This window comes from Thunnus albacares, chromosome 10 (genome assembly GCF_914725855.1).
Source record: "Thunnus albacares chromosome 10, fThuAlb1.1, whole genome shotgun sequence".
Classification (NCBI taxonomy): Eukaryota; Metazoa; Chordata; class Actinopteri; order Scombriformes; family Scombridae; genus Thunnus; species Thunnus albacares.
Genome location: NC_058115.1, coordinates 9181188 through 9201496, shown reverse-complemented (window position 1 = coordinate 9201496; position 20309 = coordinate 9181188). Strand labels below are relative to the sequence as shown.

The 20309-nt window shown below is 38.8% G+C and overlaps 1 protein-coding gene across 1 annotated transcript; it reads left to right on the top strand.

Annotated features, from left to right (window-relative positions):
• The first annotated feature begins 9813 nt into the window (after positions 1 to 9813).
• On the top strand, positions 9814 to 12785 carry cysltr1 (cysteinyl leukotriene receptor 1). The gene is made up of 2 exons (XM_044363796.1): positions 9814 to 9982; positions 10896 to 12785. The coding sequence occupies exon 2, from the start codon at positions 10914 to 10916 to the stop codon at positions 11949 to 11951; it is 1038 nt and encodes a 345-aa protein (XP_044219731.1). The 5' UTR covers positions 9814 to 9982; positions 10896 to 10913; the 3' UTR covers positions 11952 to 12785.
• Positions 12786 to 20309: the final 7524 nt, after the last annotated feature.

Genomic DNA, 20309 nt, shown 5'->3' with positions numbered 1-20309 from the left:
GTACAAAAACACATAACATTATTAAAGGTGGTATTTTCAGATGATGATGATGACGTGATTTGTGTCCATTCATTTCATGAAATACTCCCATGATGCCTTAAATTAATCATGTGTGGACACTTACAACTCACAGCCATCACAACTAAATTGCACAGATAACTTCATACGACCGGTTAAAGATTCACAACCTCTTGACTCACAACCGGATTACTATCAGTGATGACAGCTTTACTCCCACTGAAAAATAACTTGCATCACTTAATATGGATTCATAGAGTGCACTGTAAATTATCAGATCAGCAATAATGAGAAGCTTCCTGAAAGGGGATATAACTTGTTTTTCCTCTTTCCACAAATTGATCAAATCTGTTTGTGCGTGTATGTTTGCATGCACTCAATACACTAGTTTTATTCATGCTGGAAATATGTCAGATGTTATCTAAACAAGGCCTGGACCTGTCTGTTGGTGAATGGAAATGTGAAACATGAGAGAAAATACAGACCTCATATACAACCACAGAGTACAGAATCATTTGAATATAATGTATCTTTCTGTGAGTGACTTTACAGCTCTAATTTTTTATTATGTTTGCAAAATTAACAAATAAAGTGCTGTTCTATTATAAAAAACTTTGTATACTCTGTAGATGCGGTTCATGGTTTTTGAACAGTCAGATATACCACAGTTGTAACTGTCCTGAAGTATCCAGGAAGACAAAATCTCTACATCTACTACCAACGCGCTTTGTTCTCTTGCGTGTACAATGTCAGCAGCTAGAAAACCACAAAGTTTTTATACATGTTTTGTAAGCTGTTTGTTTCTCTCCTGTGGTTCTGGTAGGGTCCTTTTTACTCTGACACACTCCAGCAAACTGCTGATGAACAGTGAATCTCAAAGATAAGGTGACCTACATAAAGATCATAGTCTGCAGGGTATTACCAGTTTTGTCAGAACAGAGAAAGAAAAAAAAAAACATTTGAAGTTAATTGAACATTTGAAATTAATTTGAATTACAATTGAGCTTAGTGTAATCAGACCACCCAGGTATTAAAGTATTAATGGTGTTTAACAAGCCATGTTTTTTATAATTTACCTCCACAAATCTGATTAATCATGATGGATGTAAAATAAATGGACTAACCTTAACTGTATTTTGAAATTAGTTAACTCAAAGCAGTGCCAGGGAGCTTAACAACTTCCCAGCAATGCAAAAAGATACCACTGATCAAATAAAAATAAAAATAAAATGCCACAATTAATGTGTGTTAGCTCATGGCCAAAGAAAACAGCTGCAGTTCACTTCCATGAAAGGACTCGAGCTGCTGCTGCTGAAAAGACAGCGGGGTTGCTGGGTCCGGCTCAAATATGCATCCAGTAAATACAAGTGAACAAGTGGTCTTACATCAATAGCAGTGTAGGCGGTTTGATAAAAATAATCCTAACAACTACTTTTGCAGAGTTTTCAATCTTCAGTCTCCATCTTACAAGGAGAATGGAGGACAAGATACAGCAGAACAATGCAAAGGAGGTGTGGAATGGGATGAAGAAAATGACCCACACCACAGTGTGGGCCCAGTGGAGGGCCTAGACCTTGCAAATGAGCTACACACTTGAGCACATACCTCTGTGTGCTCATCCACTATATCTGCCCCCATTCGCACCTCTGCTGGTGGTTTCAATACCTCCATCAAAACCATCATCTCTTCCACCCCCAGTATGCCTCAGATCTCAGAGAAAAGTTCCCCGCTGCCACCTCCCATCACCCACTCCCAACACATTTTTAACAAAGGATGACACTTCTACCACGCAGACCTGAAAGTGATGAGAAGTGACAGTTTATCTGTTGCGCACTTAGTCACACCACACAGTCTGTCTGTCTGGCAGAAGTTACAGCAAATTGCGACATTACGTAATGACATCATCACCCAATGACATCACGTCATTTAACAACTTTTAGCAACAAATTGACCTGCCTGTAGCAACTTCCCCTGAAAATTGAACATTGGTAAAGAAGATATCTCAGGATTTGGCTACACAGGCAATACTTGTTAGCAGGATACATTCATTTGGTTTTGGTCTTTTCATGGGATTTGTTGACAGTAAGAAAAATAAGAATATGACCAAAATGATCCTTTAAGGAGGAAAAAGTGCATGTCCATGGCCGTCTTCTATTAGTAATTAGCATCAGTTTCTTCTAACCATTACCACAAAAATACCTCATTGTAATCATATCTTAACCATAGAGTTGACATATCAGATATGAATGCTTTCTGGAAGTACTGACTGAAAATGTTGTAAGATAACACTTTATTTAGTCAGTCCAGTGCGGTGGAAACTGCCTTCCCATGATCAAACGGACGTGCCAGTGAGCGTGCAAAGATAACATTATGTCAATAAGAGACAGTTCCCAGGCAGCTAGAAAGAAGCTAATCAGTGGTATAACATTTTGGTTTTCTGTGTGAGATGATTAAAGGCCACTAGGCCCATTTTATTTTGTGAAAAGGTGGAAGATGCTGAGATAGTATTATTTTTAAGATAAACCAAAGCGTCAAGGTCACCAATGAATTCAGCAATAATGACCACATGGTTTTGAATATGATTAAAAAAATGACGTGGAGTCTGGAAAATAAGCTCCACAATATGAGGGGTTATGAGAAGTATATAATATCATGTTTTATGATTTTGCATTAGGTTCTTTATCCCGGGATAAAGGCCTCGGTTTACTTTGTATTGCTCTTTATGCACAGTAAACCTATTCACATTGAACTCTACCAGCTTCAAGTGTATTTTTTGAGTCTTTCTCTTGTAAGTTGTGGGTGACCTGAAGATTTATTGGCCCATTTGAAGATTTTTCATGACACCATGAAACAAAAAGTCAAGTAAAATTAATTCAAGTAAATGGAATTCAATCTATTATATATCATTATAAACATGTGTATACTACACTGTCCTCCCAACTTCAATAAGAACGTGGGTCCAAACCTCCGACCAGCACATAAATATCCACATACATACATACTGTACATACAGTATACACATGATATTTACATATACACATACTGTACATACACATACACATATATACTGTATATACATACATATATACACACATATACATACATATACATAGGATGGAGAAGTGTGTGGGGTGGGATGGAGATGGTGGTAGTTAGCCTTCACAGCTGTATTATCCTGTTATCACAGTTATACAGTCTGAATGAGCTGTCCATTTGCCACAGTTCACAATTGGGTGGGTGAGAGGGTTTGTCACGGATGACACTGATCTTGTCTCTCATCCTCCTCTCTGCCATTTCCTCCAAAGTGTCCAATTCCGGCCCAACCATAGATTTGGCTGCACACCACTGCAAAGAACAGTGTGCTCAACTCCACAGACTGGTATAACATCCTCAGTAGCTTGTTGCACACATTAAATGAGCACAGTTTCTGAGGAAGAACAGTCTGCTCTGTCCTTTCTTAAAGAGGGCATCTGTGTTGTTTGAACCAGTCCAGTTCACTGTTAAATTTGCATTCCAAGATATGAATGAGTCAAGCAGGTAGTTCAGGGCCAGAAAAATGAAGCCAATGCGGAAGTGCCTTAAACCTGAATTCTTTCTAATGGCCATCATGGGGCGACTCCACTGGCTCCAAAAAGAAGTCCGATTGTATGGACGTCTATGAGAAAATGACCCTACTTCTCACTTGATTTATTACCTCAGTAAACTGTTTCCTGATGAGTTAATGATCTCAATCGCCAGTTTCAAGTCTTCTTCAATACAGCATGATGTTTATTTTGTAAATTATGGTCCCATTTAGAGTAAAATAGATGATAAAGCAGTGTATGCTTTAGGGCGTGGTTACGTTGTGATTGACAAGTTGACAAGTTGACATCTTTACTTGACTTTGCTGACAGAATCAGCGATCAACTCAGTTACACACACAGTTACATTTTATTCATTGACACTGTAAAACACAATGTGTTATTTGATGTGCTAGACTTTTTTGGCTTTGTTCAATACTTCAAAAGGGCGATACAAACTCTGTATAGTGAGTGCAATAGTTCAGTTAAACTTCATCTCTAAACAGCATCTCTCAAGGTATAAAACGGAGATTCTGCAGCTCCATTTTTGTGTCTTTTAGTCATGCAAATAATGGCCTACATATATATAATGACTCTTTTCAAGGCATCCAAACTTCAGGAAAAGAAATCAAATGTTGTCAGCTAGCTGATGATACTGCTCTCATTAAATTGTCTTAATGCTTTCTCTAATATATGTGCACTATCTCTAAACATTAAAAAAATGCACCCTTTTTCCACTTAAACTTGACAGTATTCAGACAACAGAATACAGAAGGTATTCCAGTCAAAGAAGAAGAAATATATTTAGTAATTAATATTTGTAAAAATCACGCAGACAGAATACAGTCAAATTTCCATTCCCTAATTCCAAAAAATGAAAAATTATTTATTTATTTATATTTATTTTATTAGAAAGGGATCATATACAGTTTTAAACATAAATGTTGCCATTTCATGCACTGTACCAGAGTTAGCTTATGGCTATGGCTGGTTTTCATCTAAAAGTACTGAAGGAGCTGCAGCTCTTCATATCATCAGGTAGGACATTACACTGACTTGTGGCTTTTACAGAAATGCTGACTGCCCGAATGCGGAGTGACAAAATGGTCTGGTACAATCACATAAAGAGGATATTCTGGAGGATTTTATAGAGTCCAAATAACGAAAATGCACAAAGTCACATAATGGAGGAGGGGCCAAACCACTTAAAATTTTATAAACAAGGCTCAAATTAGAATATAATCTAAAATTCTCAAAGCTCAATAAATTGTATTTCTTAAGTACCCTACAGTGATGGAACTGCATTGGCATTTTGTCCAGAGTTTTTAGAGTTTGTAACAACTCAAGAGGTTATTATGGCTGTTTCTCCAGCCTGCCCTCGACATGTAATACAATAAGACATATGGGAAAGGATTATAGCATGCATAAATATCTTGGCTGAGTCCAGAGAGAGACAATTTCTGATGTGTCTAAAGTTTGCCAGATTATTCTTTATGGTTTTTACCATTTTTTTAACATGATTCTTAAAAGTAAAATTTGGATCCAGTACCACACCATCTGTGTCCCATCTGAAACATTCATACCCTGGTACCATAAATACACTAGCAGGAGTTGATTCTTTCCATTCATCTAACAATTAAACAAAGAATGAGTTAAATTGAGCTGAATTAAACATTTTATCAAAAATAATGATAAGTTATGGTACTTAATTCCAAATCTTATCTTTAAAAAATGTTGGTATAGAGTTCCTTCTTAAAGGTTATTTTGATGTAAATAAACTTTTCAGTCATCTAATTTCACAGGAAGGCTCTTTTATGTTGGCTTCTCATCTATGTTTATAGATGAGAAGCCAACAAATCCCCAAAGCCCCACAAATATTTGATATGGAACAAAAATATCAAATATAAAAAAAAGGTCAAGCTTTTAAAACAAATGGGTCAAAACAAATATTTTGTTGATATCACAATTGATTAATTAGAAAGGTCACTTACTTACATACACTGAATTCTTAAAAAAAACATTTGGCATCCCAATACCTGTATGAGATTATAGCAAAGTACTTGATGCAATACCAGAATGTTTTTAAGACTGTTGCCAGGCAACCGTGTATCTAATGAACAGTCAGTGTTTAAGACGTTTAAGATGTTTTGTTAAATGGCATCAATATAAAGGATAATACATGTAATAACAGATGTTTAGACGCATGATACATTGCCCTGCAACTTCTCATAGCAAACACTATTGTAATAATCACTTTGAGGACATTAATTGGGAAATGATTTGGACTTGCTGTAACAAATATTTGGTCACTTAAATTCTTCTGGATTTATGTTGAACATGTATGTGATGTGTTATGTGGAACTAAGATTAATTTGCAGAAAAGAGAAGTTCTTCTTTATTATGAAAAAAAAAGGATATGGTCAGAGGTCATGTTTTTATTTTAAATCTTCTTTATATGGAAAGTTTTATATCCATAAATGCAAATGGTCTGAAAGGAAACAGCAAAAAGCTGTCAACTAATTGTATTCCTCATATTTTTGTACAATTTTTATGATGACTGAATAAAGGAAAATAAAAAACAAATAATTTTCAGGGGAAGTTGCTACAAGCTTGCTACAAGTTGCTAAATGACATTGTGGTGTCTGGGTGATGACATCATTGACATAACTCAAATTGACTGGCCATCTCTGCAAAAAATATGATGTGAAATGTGTTAGTTTAGATGTGTTTGTTTAATGTATAGTGTTGTTTGTTTATTATCACTTATTTTTATTTGTAAAAGTCATATAAAGACAACACATTTTTTTGCTCTAGTTTATGTTATTAATGAAAGCTTCTTAGCAATAACTTATCTCTTACTTAATCGTCAACTTACCGCACCCAGTAGACTGCCTGGTTGATGCACAGATAGGGGAGAAACACTCGCCTTGGCCGAGTGTTGCAATCTATTGCCACTTCCTGCCAGGCAAGCCATTGTAAACGCATAAACTGTCAGCTGTCATCACTTTCATGCACTTTTGACTGTGTGACAGAGAAAATAATTTTTGTGTCACCTAAAGGGACAGTGCATGCATTTTAGTGTTTGAGTCAGTTTAGTGTTTTCAAAAGTTGCTAAAAGGTTCCAAATAAATTTTAAAAGTAGCCAAATTTGTCACTAGGTGCTTTTTGGAAAAAAAAAAGGTTTCCAGGGTAGGGCTAGGGTCTCATTTTAAGGAGATTTTGCAGCAGCATAACATGATCACGCTACCTCTGTCTTTGCTACTGCAAGAGAAATGACATTTTGACAAATGACCAGTGCTGTCAAGTTTGCATTGGAAAAACAATGTTCCCTTCTTTCATATTTTTCCATTTTCATTTTGGAAAGGTCCAGAGCTATACATTTACTACAGTCCTTGTCAACACTTGTTGAGTCGTGTGTCTCCTCCAGTTCAACAACCCCTGTCTTTGATGAGTTTCACAAGATAAAAGACAAATGCTGTGTCCCATTTCCATACTGTATTGTACATGCAAGTTGTACACAGGATGTACAGTATACTAATCTTTATAGTATGGTAGTTTTTACTGTTAGTATACCAAAGTCAAGACACTATTTTATCCTAAATTTAAACTTAAAAATGCTTTTCCAAAAACTGAATAGTTATTTACTGTTTTTCTGAAGTGTTCTTGGAGCTGTTTCATCACCATCCACTTCATCTTATCTAGCTGTGAGCAGCTCCTCTGAAACACACTAAGCTCAAAACTGGTTAGAAGTTAGAATCAGTGTGTAGTACAACACTTCAGATTCACCATCCACTCAACCCCCTTCTGTCAACTTACATCTGTACATCTATAGTTACTGACTCTGTACCCGCCAACCGTGCATTGTGGCCTCCCACAATAATGGTTGCTATTCATGTAGGAGTGTCAGTGCTAGGATTCTGGTATTATGCATGCTGGCTCACTGACACACCTAAAGACGCCAATATTTTATGAGGTATAACTGCTTTTCCTGTTATGACAAGTCAAAATATTCACAGTGAAAAAAATAATGGTTTTGCTTAGAAATCCCATACCATTTGAGACATAAAGCATTTTTTCACAAATTTTTTTCACTTTAAATGGAGCTTAGCGAAATCTCAGTCAGGAAGATCTTTTGCATGCTCAGTCAGGTCTGTAGTTTTATTCCTCAAACCATCCTATCACTCACGTATGCTCACTCATAACTTCATTGCTGTCATTCACCTGGACGTCAATTAAGACATCAGCTGTTCACATCAGCTGGTCACATCTAACCAATAACATGGTGACACAGCTTCGTTATCAGCCTGTCATCTTGTGGCTGTCTTTTTAGATTTGTTGTTTTTCTCCCTCTCTGCCTTAGTGCTTACAGGCTGCCATTATGTGCGCCCCACCACCTCCCCATCACCACCCAGTCTCGGCAGATTCATCAGTTCATCACTTCATCAACCCCATCAGCCTTATCAGTCTCAACAGAAGACATCAGCCACCACCACCAGTGTCTGGACTCCATAGGGGCATTTATCTTGCTGCTGCTCAGAACTAATGTCCCTCGATTCAAAATCTCCTTGTAGAGTCTAAGCGCCGATGACTTTCGACAACTCTTAATCATCAATGTCATCTGCATAATAAACAATTCTTTTTGCTTTATTCACTTGTCTCTCCTGATTGAACTGACATCCTCCGAGAATATACAAAAACTTCTGTGAATATCATTCATCTTGACTAAAAAAAACATCTTTGCCAAACAGTAGCAAATTACTTGGATTTGCTGAACAAATACAATGCATTCAGCGTATTAAGTGCTCCAACTTCCTTATTGAATTAAGATCACTGCAGTTCATGATCCACAAAACAACCACAACAGCTTATGGAGCTTCTCTTGAATAGCATTTGTTGTCTAACACCTGTTGATGCAGACAGGTAGTATTTTTACCCAGTGGTCATGTACTCTGTTCACCTATATTTTAACTTGCTGCCCCTTATCCGTCATTTCTTGGAAGTGCTGATTAACTTGTTAATGTATTTTTAATGTACTATTAAGTGCCCTGATTGTGGAGAATATCTCTTGCCAGCAATAAGTCCTCAATCACTCTGCAATCCATAAACAATCAATCATATAGAGTAAAGTTGTATAGAGTAAATGTACTACAAATGTAAGAAAAAGCACTGTGGCTTCAGCCCTTAGCTGGCTACTTAAAGGAACTTGAGCAAGGGAGAAATTACAAATGTGTTTTCAACAGCTCTCAAAAGGGTCAAAACACTTACTGTAGCTCTCTGCTGCAGCACTTATTCTTTGTAGTGCACTTAATGCACTATCAAGCTAATAGAGTAATGACTCTGATCATGCGGAGATGCTGGTGTTGATACAGACAGGCCCCCGAGGGCAAGTGGGTTTGAGTGTGTTCTTTGCAGATGCCTAACCACTAAATGAGTTACAGATGAATTATCCTGCCCTTGCATAACACAGATGAGTTTGCCCATTTCCACTGTAGTTTCCGTACTCCATTTACTGAAACACGCTCATTAGCAACATACAAAGGAAATGCAATGGCATACACAAAAGTCTTTCATCATCAGTGATAAGCGATCACTTCGCTCCCTTTATCACCTCACACTATCTGGTCTCAGGTTACTGAACTTGTTCTCAACTTGCTTCGTACTGGAGAGGCTGCACCAAACTCAACAGATAACTTAACAAGGTTGCATCTTATGGTATCTTATGTGACACACTGAATAAAATGAATCAGCGATGCTGTCTGTTTAAGTGTTCTTCCATATAAACATATCAGATGGTACAAGATTGTTGACAGGTACTTCTCAGATTCCAGTATACACAAATTGTTAGAGTGGAACAGGTTAGACAAGCAAATACAAGCAACTCAGACAGATATTTGAGATGGCACATAAGGAGTTTGTTTTGAAACTCAGTTCGTCACATGGGGAAAAATCCAGCTGGAAATTCTGTATGTTCTGGACAAAGAGTAAGAAGAGGTGAATTCAGGTGAATGGCGTTCATGATGTCAGGAGCAAACAAAAAACAATGTCAGAGATGCTACTCTCCTCCTTTACCTTCAGTTCTCTTTCATTTACAGTAACTATGTGGCTGCATGTCTGATGATGTCATCAGACTTGATACTGTTGTGCTGCATACTAAAACCGCTGGTCGGTCCTACATTGAAAAGTTTCCAAACAACTGAAGGTCTAAAAAGGCAAACACCTACTGTAGTGTCCTCCCACAACTGCTGAGACATCTGGCAGATGAGCCAGAGAGGCGGAGGAAACGCACTCTGAGGAAGTGCTGCTGCTGCCGCTGCTGCTGCTGCTGCTGCTGCTGTTTTGTACAGCTACTGAGACTGAAGATTCACAGACTGACTGCACTGCTCTCACCAGACAGGAATTCAAGGGTAAGGAGAACTTGTCTGTGCTCATCCAGATTTATATCATTGAAAGTTGAAATGTTTTCACTTTTGTTGAAGCGGCAGTAACTGGCAGCAAATTAAAATAACAGCATGTAACTAAGATACACAATGTTATCATGCAGTGTTTGAGCAATGTCAACATTTCAGTTTGTACAGCGGATAAAATACATTCCTCTCATTTAAAAGACATACAGTAGAGACGCAACGCAACTAGATATCAGGATGAATGAATGAATGTATCTGCAAAGTGATGACTTTCATTAATGTTAAAGTTTACAGCATTAACATGCATTTTATATTATTAATGGCAGCAAAAAAGGTTTCTATAAAGTGCCTTTTATTTTAAAACTGAGGCTGCCAGTCAGACTCATCATTGTGCAAATTATTTATTTTATTTATCAGCCAATGTATACGTTTATAGATGATGACACAGACATTTAGGCTTCAATACAGTAGAGTTAACCAGATTATAATCCATCCGTCTGATTGCAATTTTGTCTGCAATTATAAACACGATTCCTGTCTTCTTAATCAACTTTAGGTATCTGCATTCCAGCTTCTCTCAGTGTAAATCCACCATGAACAATATTATCGCATCTCCCAAAAATGAACTTGCACAGCAGAAACAGAAATGGTCCGTTTACCTTTTTTCTTACCCAGAAAAAAAGCAGAACCATTGTCATGTGACAGGATAAACGCCTAAAAATGCATATCTAATTTCTAAATTTCCCTCAGAGTCTGAACTGCAGCAGAAAACAGACTATCTCTGAAACAATCTGCCATATCTATCACCACGCTCTGCAGTGTTCTGTTTTTTCTTGCGCCTATGTTTCTTGGGGTTAACTCTACAGATGTCTCTTTCATTTTGACACATCATGTAATTATTTTGTCTCTGCAGCCACAAGTGTACAAACAAATGGAGCAAGTCAATCTGACTGACGGCATAGAGAACGACTCTATTGAATGTCCATCCATCGATGACTTCCGTAATCAAGTGTACTCCACATCCTACTCCCTCATCACCGTGTTAGGCCTGGCTGGGAATGGCTTTGCCCTGGTTGTGCTGATCAGAACGTACCGCCAGAGCTCTCCCTTTCATATCTACATGTTGAACCTGGCTGTGTCCGATCTGCTGTGTGTCAGCACGCTGCCTCTGCGAGTTCTCTACTATGTCAACAAGGGCCAGTGGAACCAGGGGGATTTCCTCTGTCGTATAAGCTCCTACGCCCTCTATGTAAACCTATACTGCAGTATTTACTTCATGGCTGTCATGTCCATCACACGTTTCTTGGCCATTGTTTTCCCTGTGCAGAACCTGCAGCTGGTGACAGAGAGCCGTGCACGCCTGGTGTGTGTGGGTGTCTGGGTTTTCATTTGCCTGTCATCATCACCCTTCCTGATGTCTGGCCAGAAATTAGACCCCATCACAAACAAAACTAAGTGTTTCGAGCCTCCACAGGGTAAAGGTATAGAGAAACTGGTCGTGCTGAACTATTTGTCTCTGGTGGTGGGTTTTGTCGTGCCCTTCCTGGTCATCCTGCTCTGCTACGCAGGCATCATTCACACTCTTCTGTCCCGCACCCACGCTGCCAGACGCCAGCGGGGCGCGGGCACCAAAGCCATCCGCATGATTGTCATCGTCCTGCTGACCTTCTTAATCAGCTTCTTGCCGTACCATGTGCAACGAAGCATCCATCTGAGCTTCTTGTCTCAGAAGGACACCTCCTGCGCAGAGCGGATTGCCATGCAGAAGTCTGTTGTGGTGACACTCTGCCTGGCCGCTGCTAATTCATGCTTTGACCCGCTGCTTTATTTTTTCTCTGGAGAAGGTTTCCGCAGCCGCCTGTCCTCCCTGCGCCAGACAATGAGGTCCAGCACCGTGCACCGCACAGATAGGCTGAAGCCCATCACAGGTGCCGAGCTTAGGGAGAACCACCAGTTGAATACCAGTTAATTTATTCCACGCAGGAGGCTCATCGAACAAATATAGATTATGGTTAAAGAGCTCAGGATGTCTTGTGCTCATAAACATGAATGAAAATTGAATCAGGTGAAAATCAGGGAGAAAAAGGTTTTAACAAATGAGGGCTAGTTTGTTCATGAAATAACAGTTTAAGTCTCAGGAGGATGTTTTCAATTAAAAGTGATATTATAATAATTATTGCTCAGTATTTCAGTGAAGTTGCTCTGAATTATCTTATGAGATTAATCGGTACTTTGTGTAAATTGTAGCTCAAACTGTTCAATTACAAACATACATATACAGTGTATAAATGTGAGAGCAGGTAATATTGTAATGTGTCTTTATCTGGATATCTAACCTGAATATGAATGTATATCAGGAAGGGCTCAACTCGGCATTAAGCTGACTACTGTATACCTTTACTTGTCTTGGATATTAATGTTGTAATGACCATATAAGAAAATAGCTATATATATGTAATGTATATAATTTTGTCATTATGCTATGGTAACTTTTATTTTGTTGTCATTATCTAATGACTATTTTTCTCTATGTATTTTGTACTGTTTTTTTGCAAATAATAATAAGCTTATTTAAGCTTTTACCACCTTAAAGATCAACTTTGTCTGCACTCTGATTTTCTGCACTGTAATACGTTTAGTTTCAAACACTGGCTCTAAACTAGGAGGAATTTTTTGGCTTATTGAGCTCTGTAATACAACCATGAAATGTACTTTTAAACACCTGAAAATATGCTGCTGCATTCCTACTGCATTTCATGTCATGTATGATAACTTAATCAATAAATCATCAAGTGTGTGTCAATCATGGTCGGATTAAATTGTTAGGGGCACCAGAGCAAAAATTTATCCTGTAGTTCAGCCACAATGCCTGGTTGCTAATCCAGCCTTGGTTTTGGTTCATTGTAATCCACTCCAATCCACTGCATGAAGAGCTGCAAAGTCTGTCCACTGGGTGTCGCACCAGCACAGATATTGTTACTCCTCCTGTTGGTGATTCAGTACTGATCATTTTCCACTTTTGCTTCTCTATTATTATTTCTCAAAGACAAGAAAGCAAAGAGTTGCTGTTTTTGTGTCTAGTGCAGGATTGAAAGAGGGAATGTGGAGCAGTTTTACAAAATGCTTTTGCACTAAATGTAAAAATCACAAACCATTTCTGTCTGTATGGTTATCTGGAGCTATAAAACATGTTGTATTCCTAGAAAAAGGTAAAAACATCTTTCTATAAGATCACAATATCCAGACATACATTTAGCTTCCAGGTTAATTAGAAACACAAAACAACCAGAGACCAGACTGCTGAGGCCGACCCTGCTGATTAGAACATAGAGGGCCACTGTATTACCACTTCATAAACAGATAATATCAAGCACATGATCTGCTCCCTCCTCCGTTTACACAAAAAGATGTTTGTTTCAGTCGGCAAAGCAGGCCTATCTTAGAGATGGGACTCTGTGGTTGCACTGTTAGTGTACCTCACGGTGGAGAATACTCCATCTGCTCGCAATACAGGAAGTAAGGAAAGTCCCGGCTGAATTCCTACTCATTTGTTCCTAAAGAGGTTATGGATAACAGTGCACCCCGTTGCACTGCAGGGAAGCACTGATATGGTTTTATTTCTTTCATCTGTGCTCCAGGTTCACTGATCTTTAAGTGATTTGGCCTCAGAATTGATTGGTTCTTGGGAAAGGTTGTGGTTAAAATTTGTTTGCCTTTAGGGGGAACAGTCTCAGTTTTGCATCATGTATTAATGCCCTACACTTCATTGTATTCCCTATTGAAAAAAAATTGGAGGCCTTATCTCATAATTGTGAATTCTGTATCTCATAATTACAAGATCTCAAAATTATGACTTACTATCTCATAGTTATGAGAAAAGATTTAAAAATTATGAGATCTTTTCTCATAATTATGAGATATTAAGTCATAATTATGACATAAGGCCTTTGATTATTTTTGTCATTGGTGAATGCACTGCAGTTCCATAAATGCCCACCATGTGAGTTCAGAAACAATTAGAGGAGCTTTCCAGGAGATGTGCACCGGCATTCAGTCTGTTATGTTTTTAAGATGCATATATACTTTGAGACCCGATTTTTTTTTTTATGTGATCCTAATTTCTTTTATGCTTACATACCTTGAAAGGTACCTGTCCATAGTGTCTTATTATAGATTAAATTTTCACAAATCAATATTCACAAAGCAGCAAAACATTAAAAGAGCGCTGCAGTAATTCAGTAGCGTGCTTTCATAAAGTTGAGGGACTTCAAAATTGATGCAACAGAGGCCAAGATATCCGCCTGACTTCTAGGGTCAAGCCACAAAAATCCTGCATCCTACGCCACTGGCAACTACATGTGCCCAGTCTGTAACAGAGGCTTCCTGTTAAGAATTTGTTGTCTCCAACCCCATGCCAAGAGAACAACTCAAGTGACGTCACATGAGTACTTTTCTAAAACTTGAAAAAGCACCCCAAAAGTGCATAAGAGCAACTGCATACTCCCCGTAAGTAATAAATTTACTTAGTCATGTAAATCTGTGTTAAAGTGCAACTGAAATTAAATTTCATGTTGTTTTTCCTGCAACACAATACATATCTGCTCTGTGAACACGTCTTGTGTTCTCCTTTGAGAAAAAAATCCTAAACCAAAAGGGTGAAATTTATATTTTGGTTTCATGATAGCACCCCATATATTTGCATTCATCCGTTGGAGCACCATGTGTACTTTGTTTTGTACACTGTTTCCATACAGCAAATCAAATTGCTTCATTTTAAAACATATCTGTATAAAGCTAAAATGTGGCGTTATATCATAGGCGGAGCAGTCAGTCTAATAGCGAGACAGCATCCTGCTACACAACACGAGAGCCACAGACTCTAAACAACCCACATTAGCTTTCCTGATAATTTCAGTTGTACTTAAATACCATATGTAGGCTACAGGACATCAAGAATGGTTCTCTCTCAGCTTAGATCTAAATTAACGGATTTTTTGGCGACATCTGGGGCATCACAATAAGCTGTACACATATTGACATACAAAGTTATCATGGTGAGTGTGTTAGCAAATAATTGCTTATTTACACATCCAGCGGACATGGAGCAACATTAGTATTTCATTGGCAGTTCTGTTTCTGAGGGCCTGACAAATGAAAATCAAAATTCACTCTCCACTCCTGAGGGAAATATCTGCCTTTTCAGCTACTAAATGCTCCACTATGTTCACCAGCTAGTCTGTAACTTTGTTTGTGCACTGTTTGGTGCTGAGCAAGTAGCATGCAGGGGGTTTATCAGTGTTTTTTACTTACTTTACTTTCAAATGGCTTTTCTCTGCTTAAAAGCTGGAAAAAATGCTGATGAGAGCGTAGAGATTAAACCAAAACAATGGGCTGAAAGACACTACAACACTCCATAGAGCTGAGATGAGCCATAGAATTGGTGATGATTCTCTGTGGGTTCTCCACTATGAACAACCCCCTTTCATATTATACATAGCAATTTGATCCATGGATAGTATAAAATATTGATTAGAGCAGCTGAATACAATTCAAATTTAATTATTTCTGTTTTTTAAAGATTGTTTTGGGAATGTTAAGTAGAGATGCAGGTAGGAATTGTATGGAGATGACATGCAACATAGTTTCCCAGCCAGAATCAAACTGGAGACACTGAAGTTTAAGTGCTATGCATCATAACCTCTAGGCCAATGTAATTTCTCCAGATAGTGTCATGATCTCAGACACATCAGTTGATAATTCTGAATTTAAAGGACCAGTGTGTAGGATTTAATGGAACTAATGCCCTTCTCCCTCCCCTTCCAAGCACGTAGGAGAACATACAGTGGCCATTAAACTTGTGAAAAACATGAAAGGCCCTCTCTAGAGCCAGTGTTTGGTTTGTCTGTTCTGGGCTACTGTAGAAACATGGTGGTGCAACATGGCAGCCTCCATTGAAGAGGACCCGCTCCCTATGTAGATATAAAGGACTCATTGTAAGGTAACAAAAACACAATGATTCTTATTTTCAGGTGATTACACACTAATGAAAATATACTTATGAATATTATATTCCACCTCTGCCAATAGATCCCCCTAAATCTTACCCACTGGTCCTGTAAAAAAAATCCCACCCAAATGAAATGTAGAATGGGGAAATTTACAGAAAATTGTCCATTCTTGTCTTCATGCTTGTCACAGTTCATTGCTTTCCTGCAGTTAAGCTCTATTACAAACCTGAAATTTGGTACAACCAGACTTGATTTGCCACACAGCCTGGCAGTCCTCACCTTGATGATGAGCACTGGAAGTAGCAAGCAGCCAGCAACCCAGAGTGCCCAGTGAGGCCTGAAACTATGTTGGTATGTGCACAGAGTAACACTAAATCAAAACTGTCTGCTCCACAGCAGGGAAGCAGAATCACTGACATTAGATCTTTTGTCTCTGGTCCCTTTAGTATCTTAAGGTATATAACAATCAGAGGTTAGTCAGGTCAGTAGACATTACCCTGCCTTGTGCAGTTTACTGACTGTCACATCACATGATTCCTGCATACTGGAGTTCACATTGCCAATTCAAACATACCTCTAAAACATGTTAAGTCACTTACACGCAAAGAAGATGAAGGACACAAGCTGAGCACGGCTGTTTCTAATGAGTGCATACATGCTGTGTGTGCACGTTTGTATGTACACATTTGTATGTGTGTGCGTGTATGTGGCTGCCTACATGTGACACATACACTTTGAAGATGGCTATTCAACCCACATCAAAGGCCACATGCAGACTGCATTTTCTTTACCTCCAGAGTGTAAGGTTAAAGGCCAAACTGAAGGGTTATGGTCGTTCTTGAGTTCAGGCAGGAGGAAAGTGAGACAAACGGCTTACAGACAGGTTAATAAGCAGTCTGGACCCTGAAGAGCCACTGGAGTCGCGCTATGTCAGGCTTTTACTCAGATGTCTGTCATCAGCCACCCATTACACATTAAAAACAGACAAAAACACTTCTCAGACTGCTGCTTTGTCACACTGTGTGTTACCGAACACACCAACTCCTTGTTGCCTTATCCCAAACGTACTCATCCTCCAGACCCACCCCTCGCTCACAGAGTTTGTCATTACTCTGACGGGAAGCTTGTGAACAGTGCAACAGTGTCAGTGACAGCAATTGTGTATCCCGCTGGAAATATTTTTGGGCCGTCAGTGTATTTTTGTCCATGCTGTGACGCACAAAGAGAGAAAGGCCCCTCAGTTTGCTTTTCAAATGTTATCACCGCATCACTCTCCAAATCATATAAAGCCTTCTAGCAATTGAAAAACTGCTGTTTTTGTCAGAGCAAATACACATAAGCATGTCTACGGATTTAGAGTGATTGCATTTTAAATCCATAGACATACGCAAAACAGGTGTTTGTCCTAATCTCTGTGGGAATATTCAATATCCTCCTTGAAAACACTTGCTGAAGTTTTCATCCGGCTCTCACTGATGTCAGGAGACAGAGAAAAACAAAGATGATGTTACATAGACATAAAACTATCAAGATTTTAAAAATGTGTGAAAGTGTAAAGGAAAGAAATCCCCGCTGTCCATCCAGGAATTATATTAAAGTATGACACCTAACTTTTTTCTGTTCACTGACCTCTTTATCCAATTTCCTGTTAATGTTAATCTCTCTCTGCATACCTTATGTCATTTCTTCATAATTTGATGTGATATTTCAAATTAATTAAAGCTGTTAATATACAGTCCCTTGTGGTGACAGAGCAGCTGTTCATAACAGCAGCCACAGAGTTGTGATTCCTCTCCCTGAACATGTTGCCAGAGGCACAAATTACACAACTTTTTTTTCTTTTAGTGAGATAAACAAGACTCCTCTGGAGAGTTGCACATTAATTTCATTGAAGATTTGCATAAAAGGCTGAAACTCTCAGCGCATACTCTAACAACCCTAAATCTTGTCAAGTGTATTTGAACACAAAGACTAAGAGAGTCATTGACTTGCAGATGTTTCATGAAGAATAAACTCAGCTTCTTTCATCACATTTCACTCATTTCCCATGATTTTCCAATCCAAGCCAATGTAATCTAAATCGGTTTCATCGTAACAAAAAAGGACTCCACAGCTGTAGTGTTTATCTCTTCAGATATTAGATCCTCAGTAGGAGAGGAGATTAACGCCAAAACTGGAAATGGATGTTTGGCAAAATCTTGAGTATGGGAACGATTATTCAAACAGAAAGCTCTTTGTTCAGGGTCAAAAGAAACAATCGCTTTGCAGCTCTCAGTTTGAGTCTTTCTCTGACAACAGGGGCAGAAAACGTCTTTGTAAATCAATGAGGTGAAAAAAAGAGGATTTAAAGGTTTACTGAAGCAGTGAGCATGGAAATTAGAAAGAGGGAAGCGGTGATGCAGCGTTCACTAACACACTGTAACAAGTTCAGTAAAGTGCAGTGAATCTGGGTCACTTTGGTAGTTCGAGTTTTCTGACTCATTCTTCAGTGCTGTGGCTGTTTGAAGGCTCTTTTTGTCCCGTGATAAATTGGTTAGGAGCTGTACATATGTGCAGTGTTTGAGTAGGCTGTCACAGTTTATCCAGACCAAATAGACCACTGTAAACAAATATTGGCTCCTGAGGGAATAAGGCTGAGGTTTGGCTCTGAAACCTCCTGCCACATGCTGGAAAATCAAATCAAACCAAAAAAAAAAAAACAACTGTAAACATCTGAAAACGAAATTTGTCTCCATCTAGACTTTATTCATATTCCAATGCAGAAGTCTTATTTTTTTAAGTCATGATCTAATTCCCTTTAAAGGACCAGTGTCTAGAATTTAGTGGCACCCAGAGGAACGGACTTGGCAGAAATGGAATATAATAGTCATACATATGTTTTAAGTAAGGGATAATGTACAGCGAGAGGGTCGTTATTGTGAAATGAGTCCCGACAGGGTGATGCAGGACACAAAGCAGAGGGGTCTTGAATCACACTGAAGGCGTTCATTTCACAATAATGACCTGTGCGCTGTACATTATCCTGCTTATTACACGGCTATTTATTAAATAAATCAATAATCTGAGTTTTCTGATTAATCTGGTTATTGATTTAAAAATGATTTTATTGCTTCCGCTAAAAGAATAGTTGATTAGATTCTACAGTTGGAACTGCATGCATAGCAACGTAAATATCTATGAAAGCTCTGTAGCCTTCTTAAGATTATGACGTTTCTGTCATTCATTTCTACGTTTCCTTCTTGCCGGGGCTTTGCAGTTGACACACCTGGAAACACAATTGTTACTAATGCTACCGCTGCTAATGCTAATGCTATCACTTAAGTTAGTGTGTAGCGATGCGCAACTAAGAGAGGCGCTCACCAGATCTGCTACCATTGCCTGGATTGGAGGAAGGAAAGGAAACTTCCTTTTCTGTAATGGTTGGAGCCCAGTAGCTCTTCAGGCTGCCGTCACATCTGTGCCCAGTCACAGACATTATCTTTAATGTTTTTTTGCCACAGAGTGTTGTGAATGAGCTGCCTTTGGTAATTTTACCGGACATCTTTCTGTGGATTGATATGATTGGACGTGGTCCTCCGGAGTCTATGAACAGCGTCCTTAGCAACGGTCTATTATTCATAGCAGCAGTCTGCTATTCAGAAATAACAGACTGTAGAATGCTGTAATTGACCAATCAGAATCGAGTATTCAACAAAGCTGTGTAATAAATTAGTGGATGATCACCTGAAAATGAGAATTGTTGTGTTTTTGTTGCCTTGAGCCCTTTATATCTACATAGGGAGCAGGTCCCCTTCATTGATGTATTACAAGAGCTGGGTACGGCACCACAGCTCAGCCTTGCAGCCAATTTTTCCCAGTGGCCACTTGTGGTATTGCAGCAAAAAATCCCCCTGCAGCCCAAAAAGCATTTTCCCCACAGACCACCATTATAAGAGCCATCTGTAAAACTGTTGACAGGACACCTTGAACTGCAAACAAGATCAGTTATGACTCTTTCTGTTATAAATTTTTGATTCACGGAGGACTTATATTTGTAAAACATTCCTAAAGCTGAGAAAAGCAATTTAAAAATCTGTGACATCACTACAATGTAAAGTCTATGGGCTGAATGGGAACTTGCAGTCAGGGCCGGTGGGAGAAACACTACTGTGCATGTTCAGTGGGCTGCACACCCCCAGAAGTAAACCTGGATGCTAGAAAAATTTTTGGCGTATGCTCCAGACGAGCAGTTCTCATTAAACTGAATAGGGTCCTTTTTCCGTCCGGTATCCAGCTCTTGTAACATATCCATGGTCCTCTTCCACAAACCAAACAGTCGC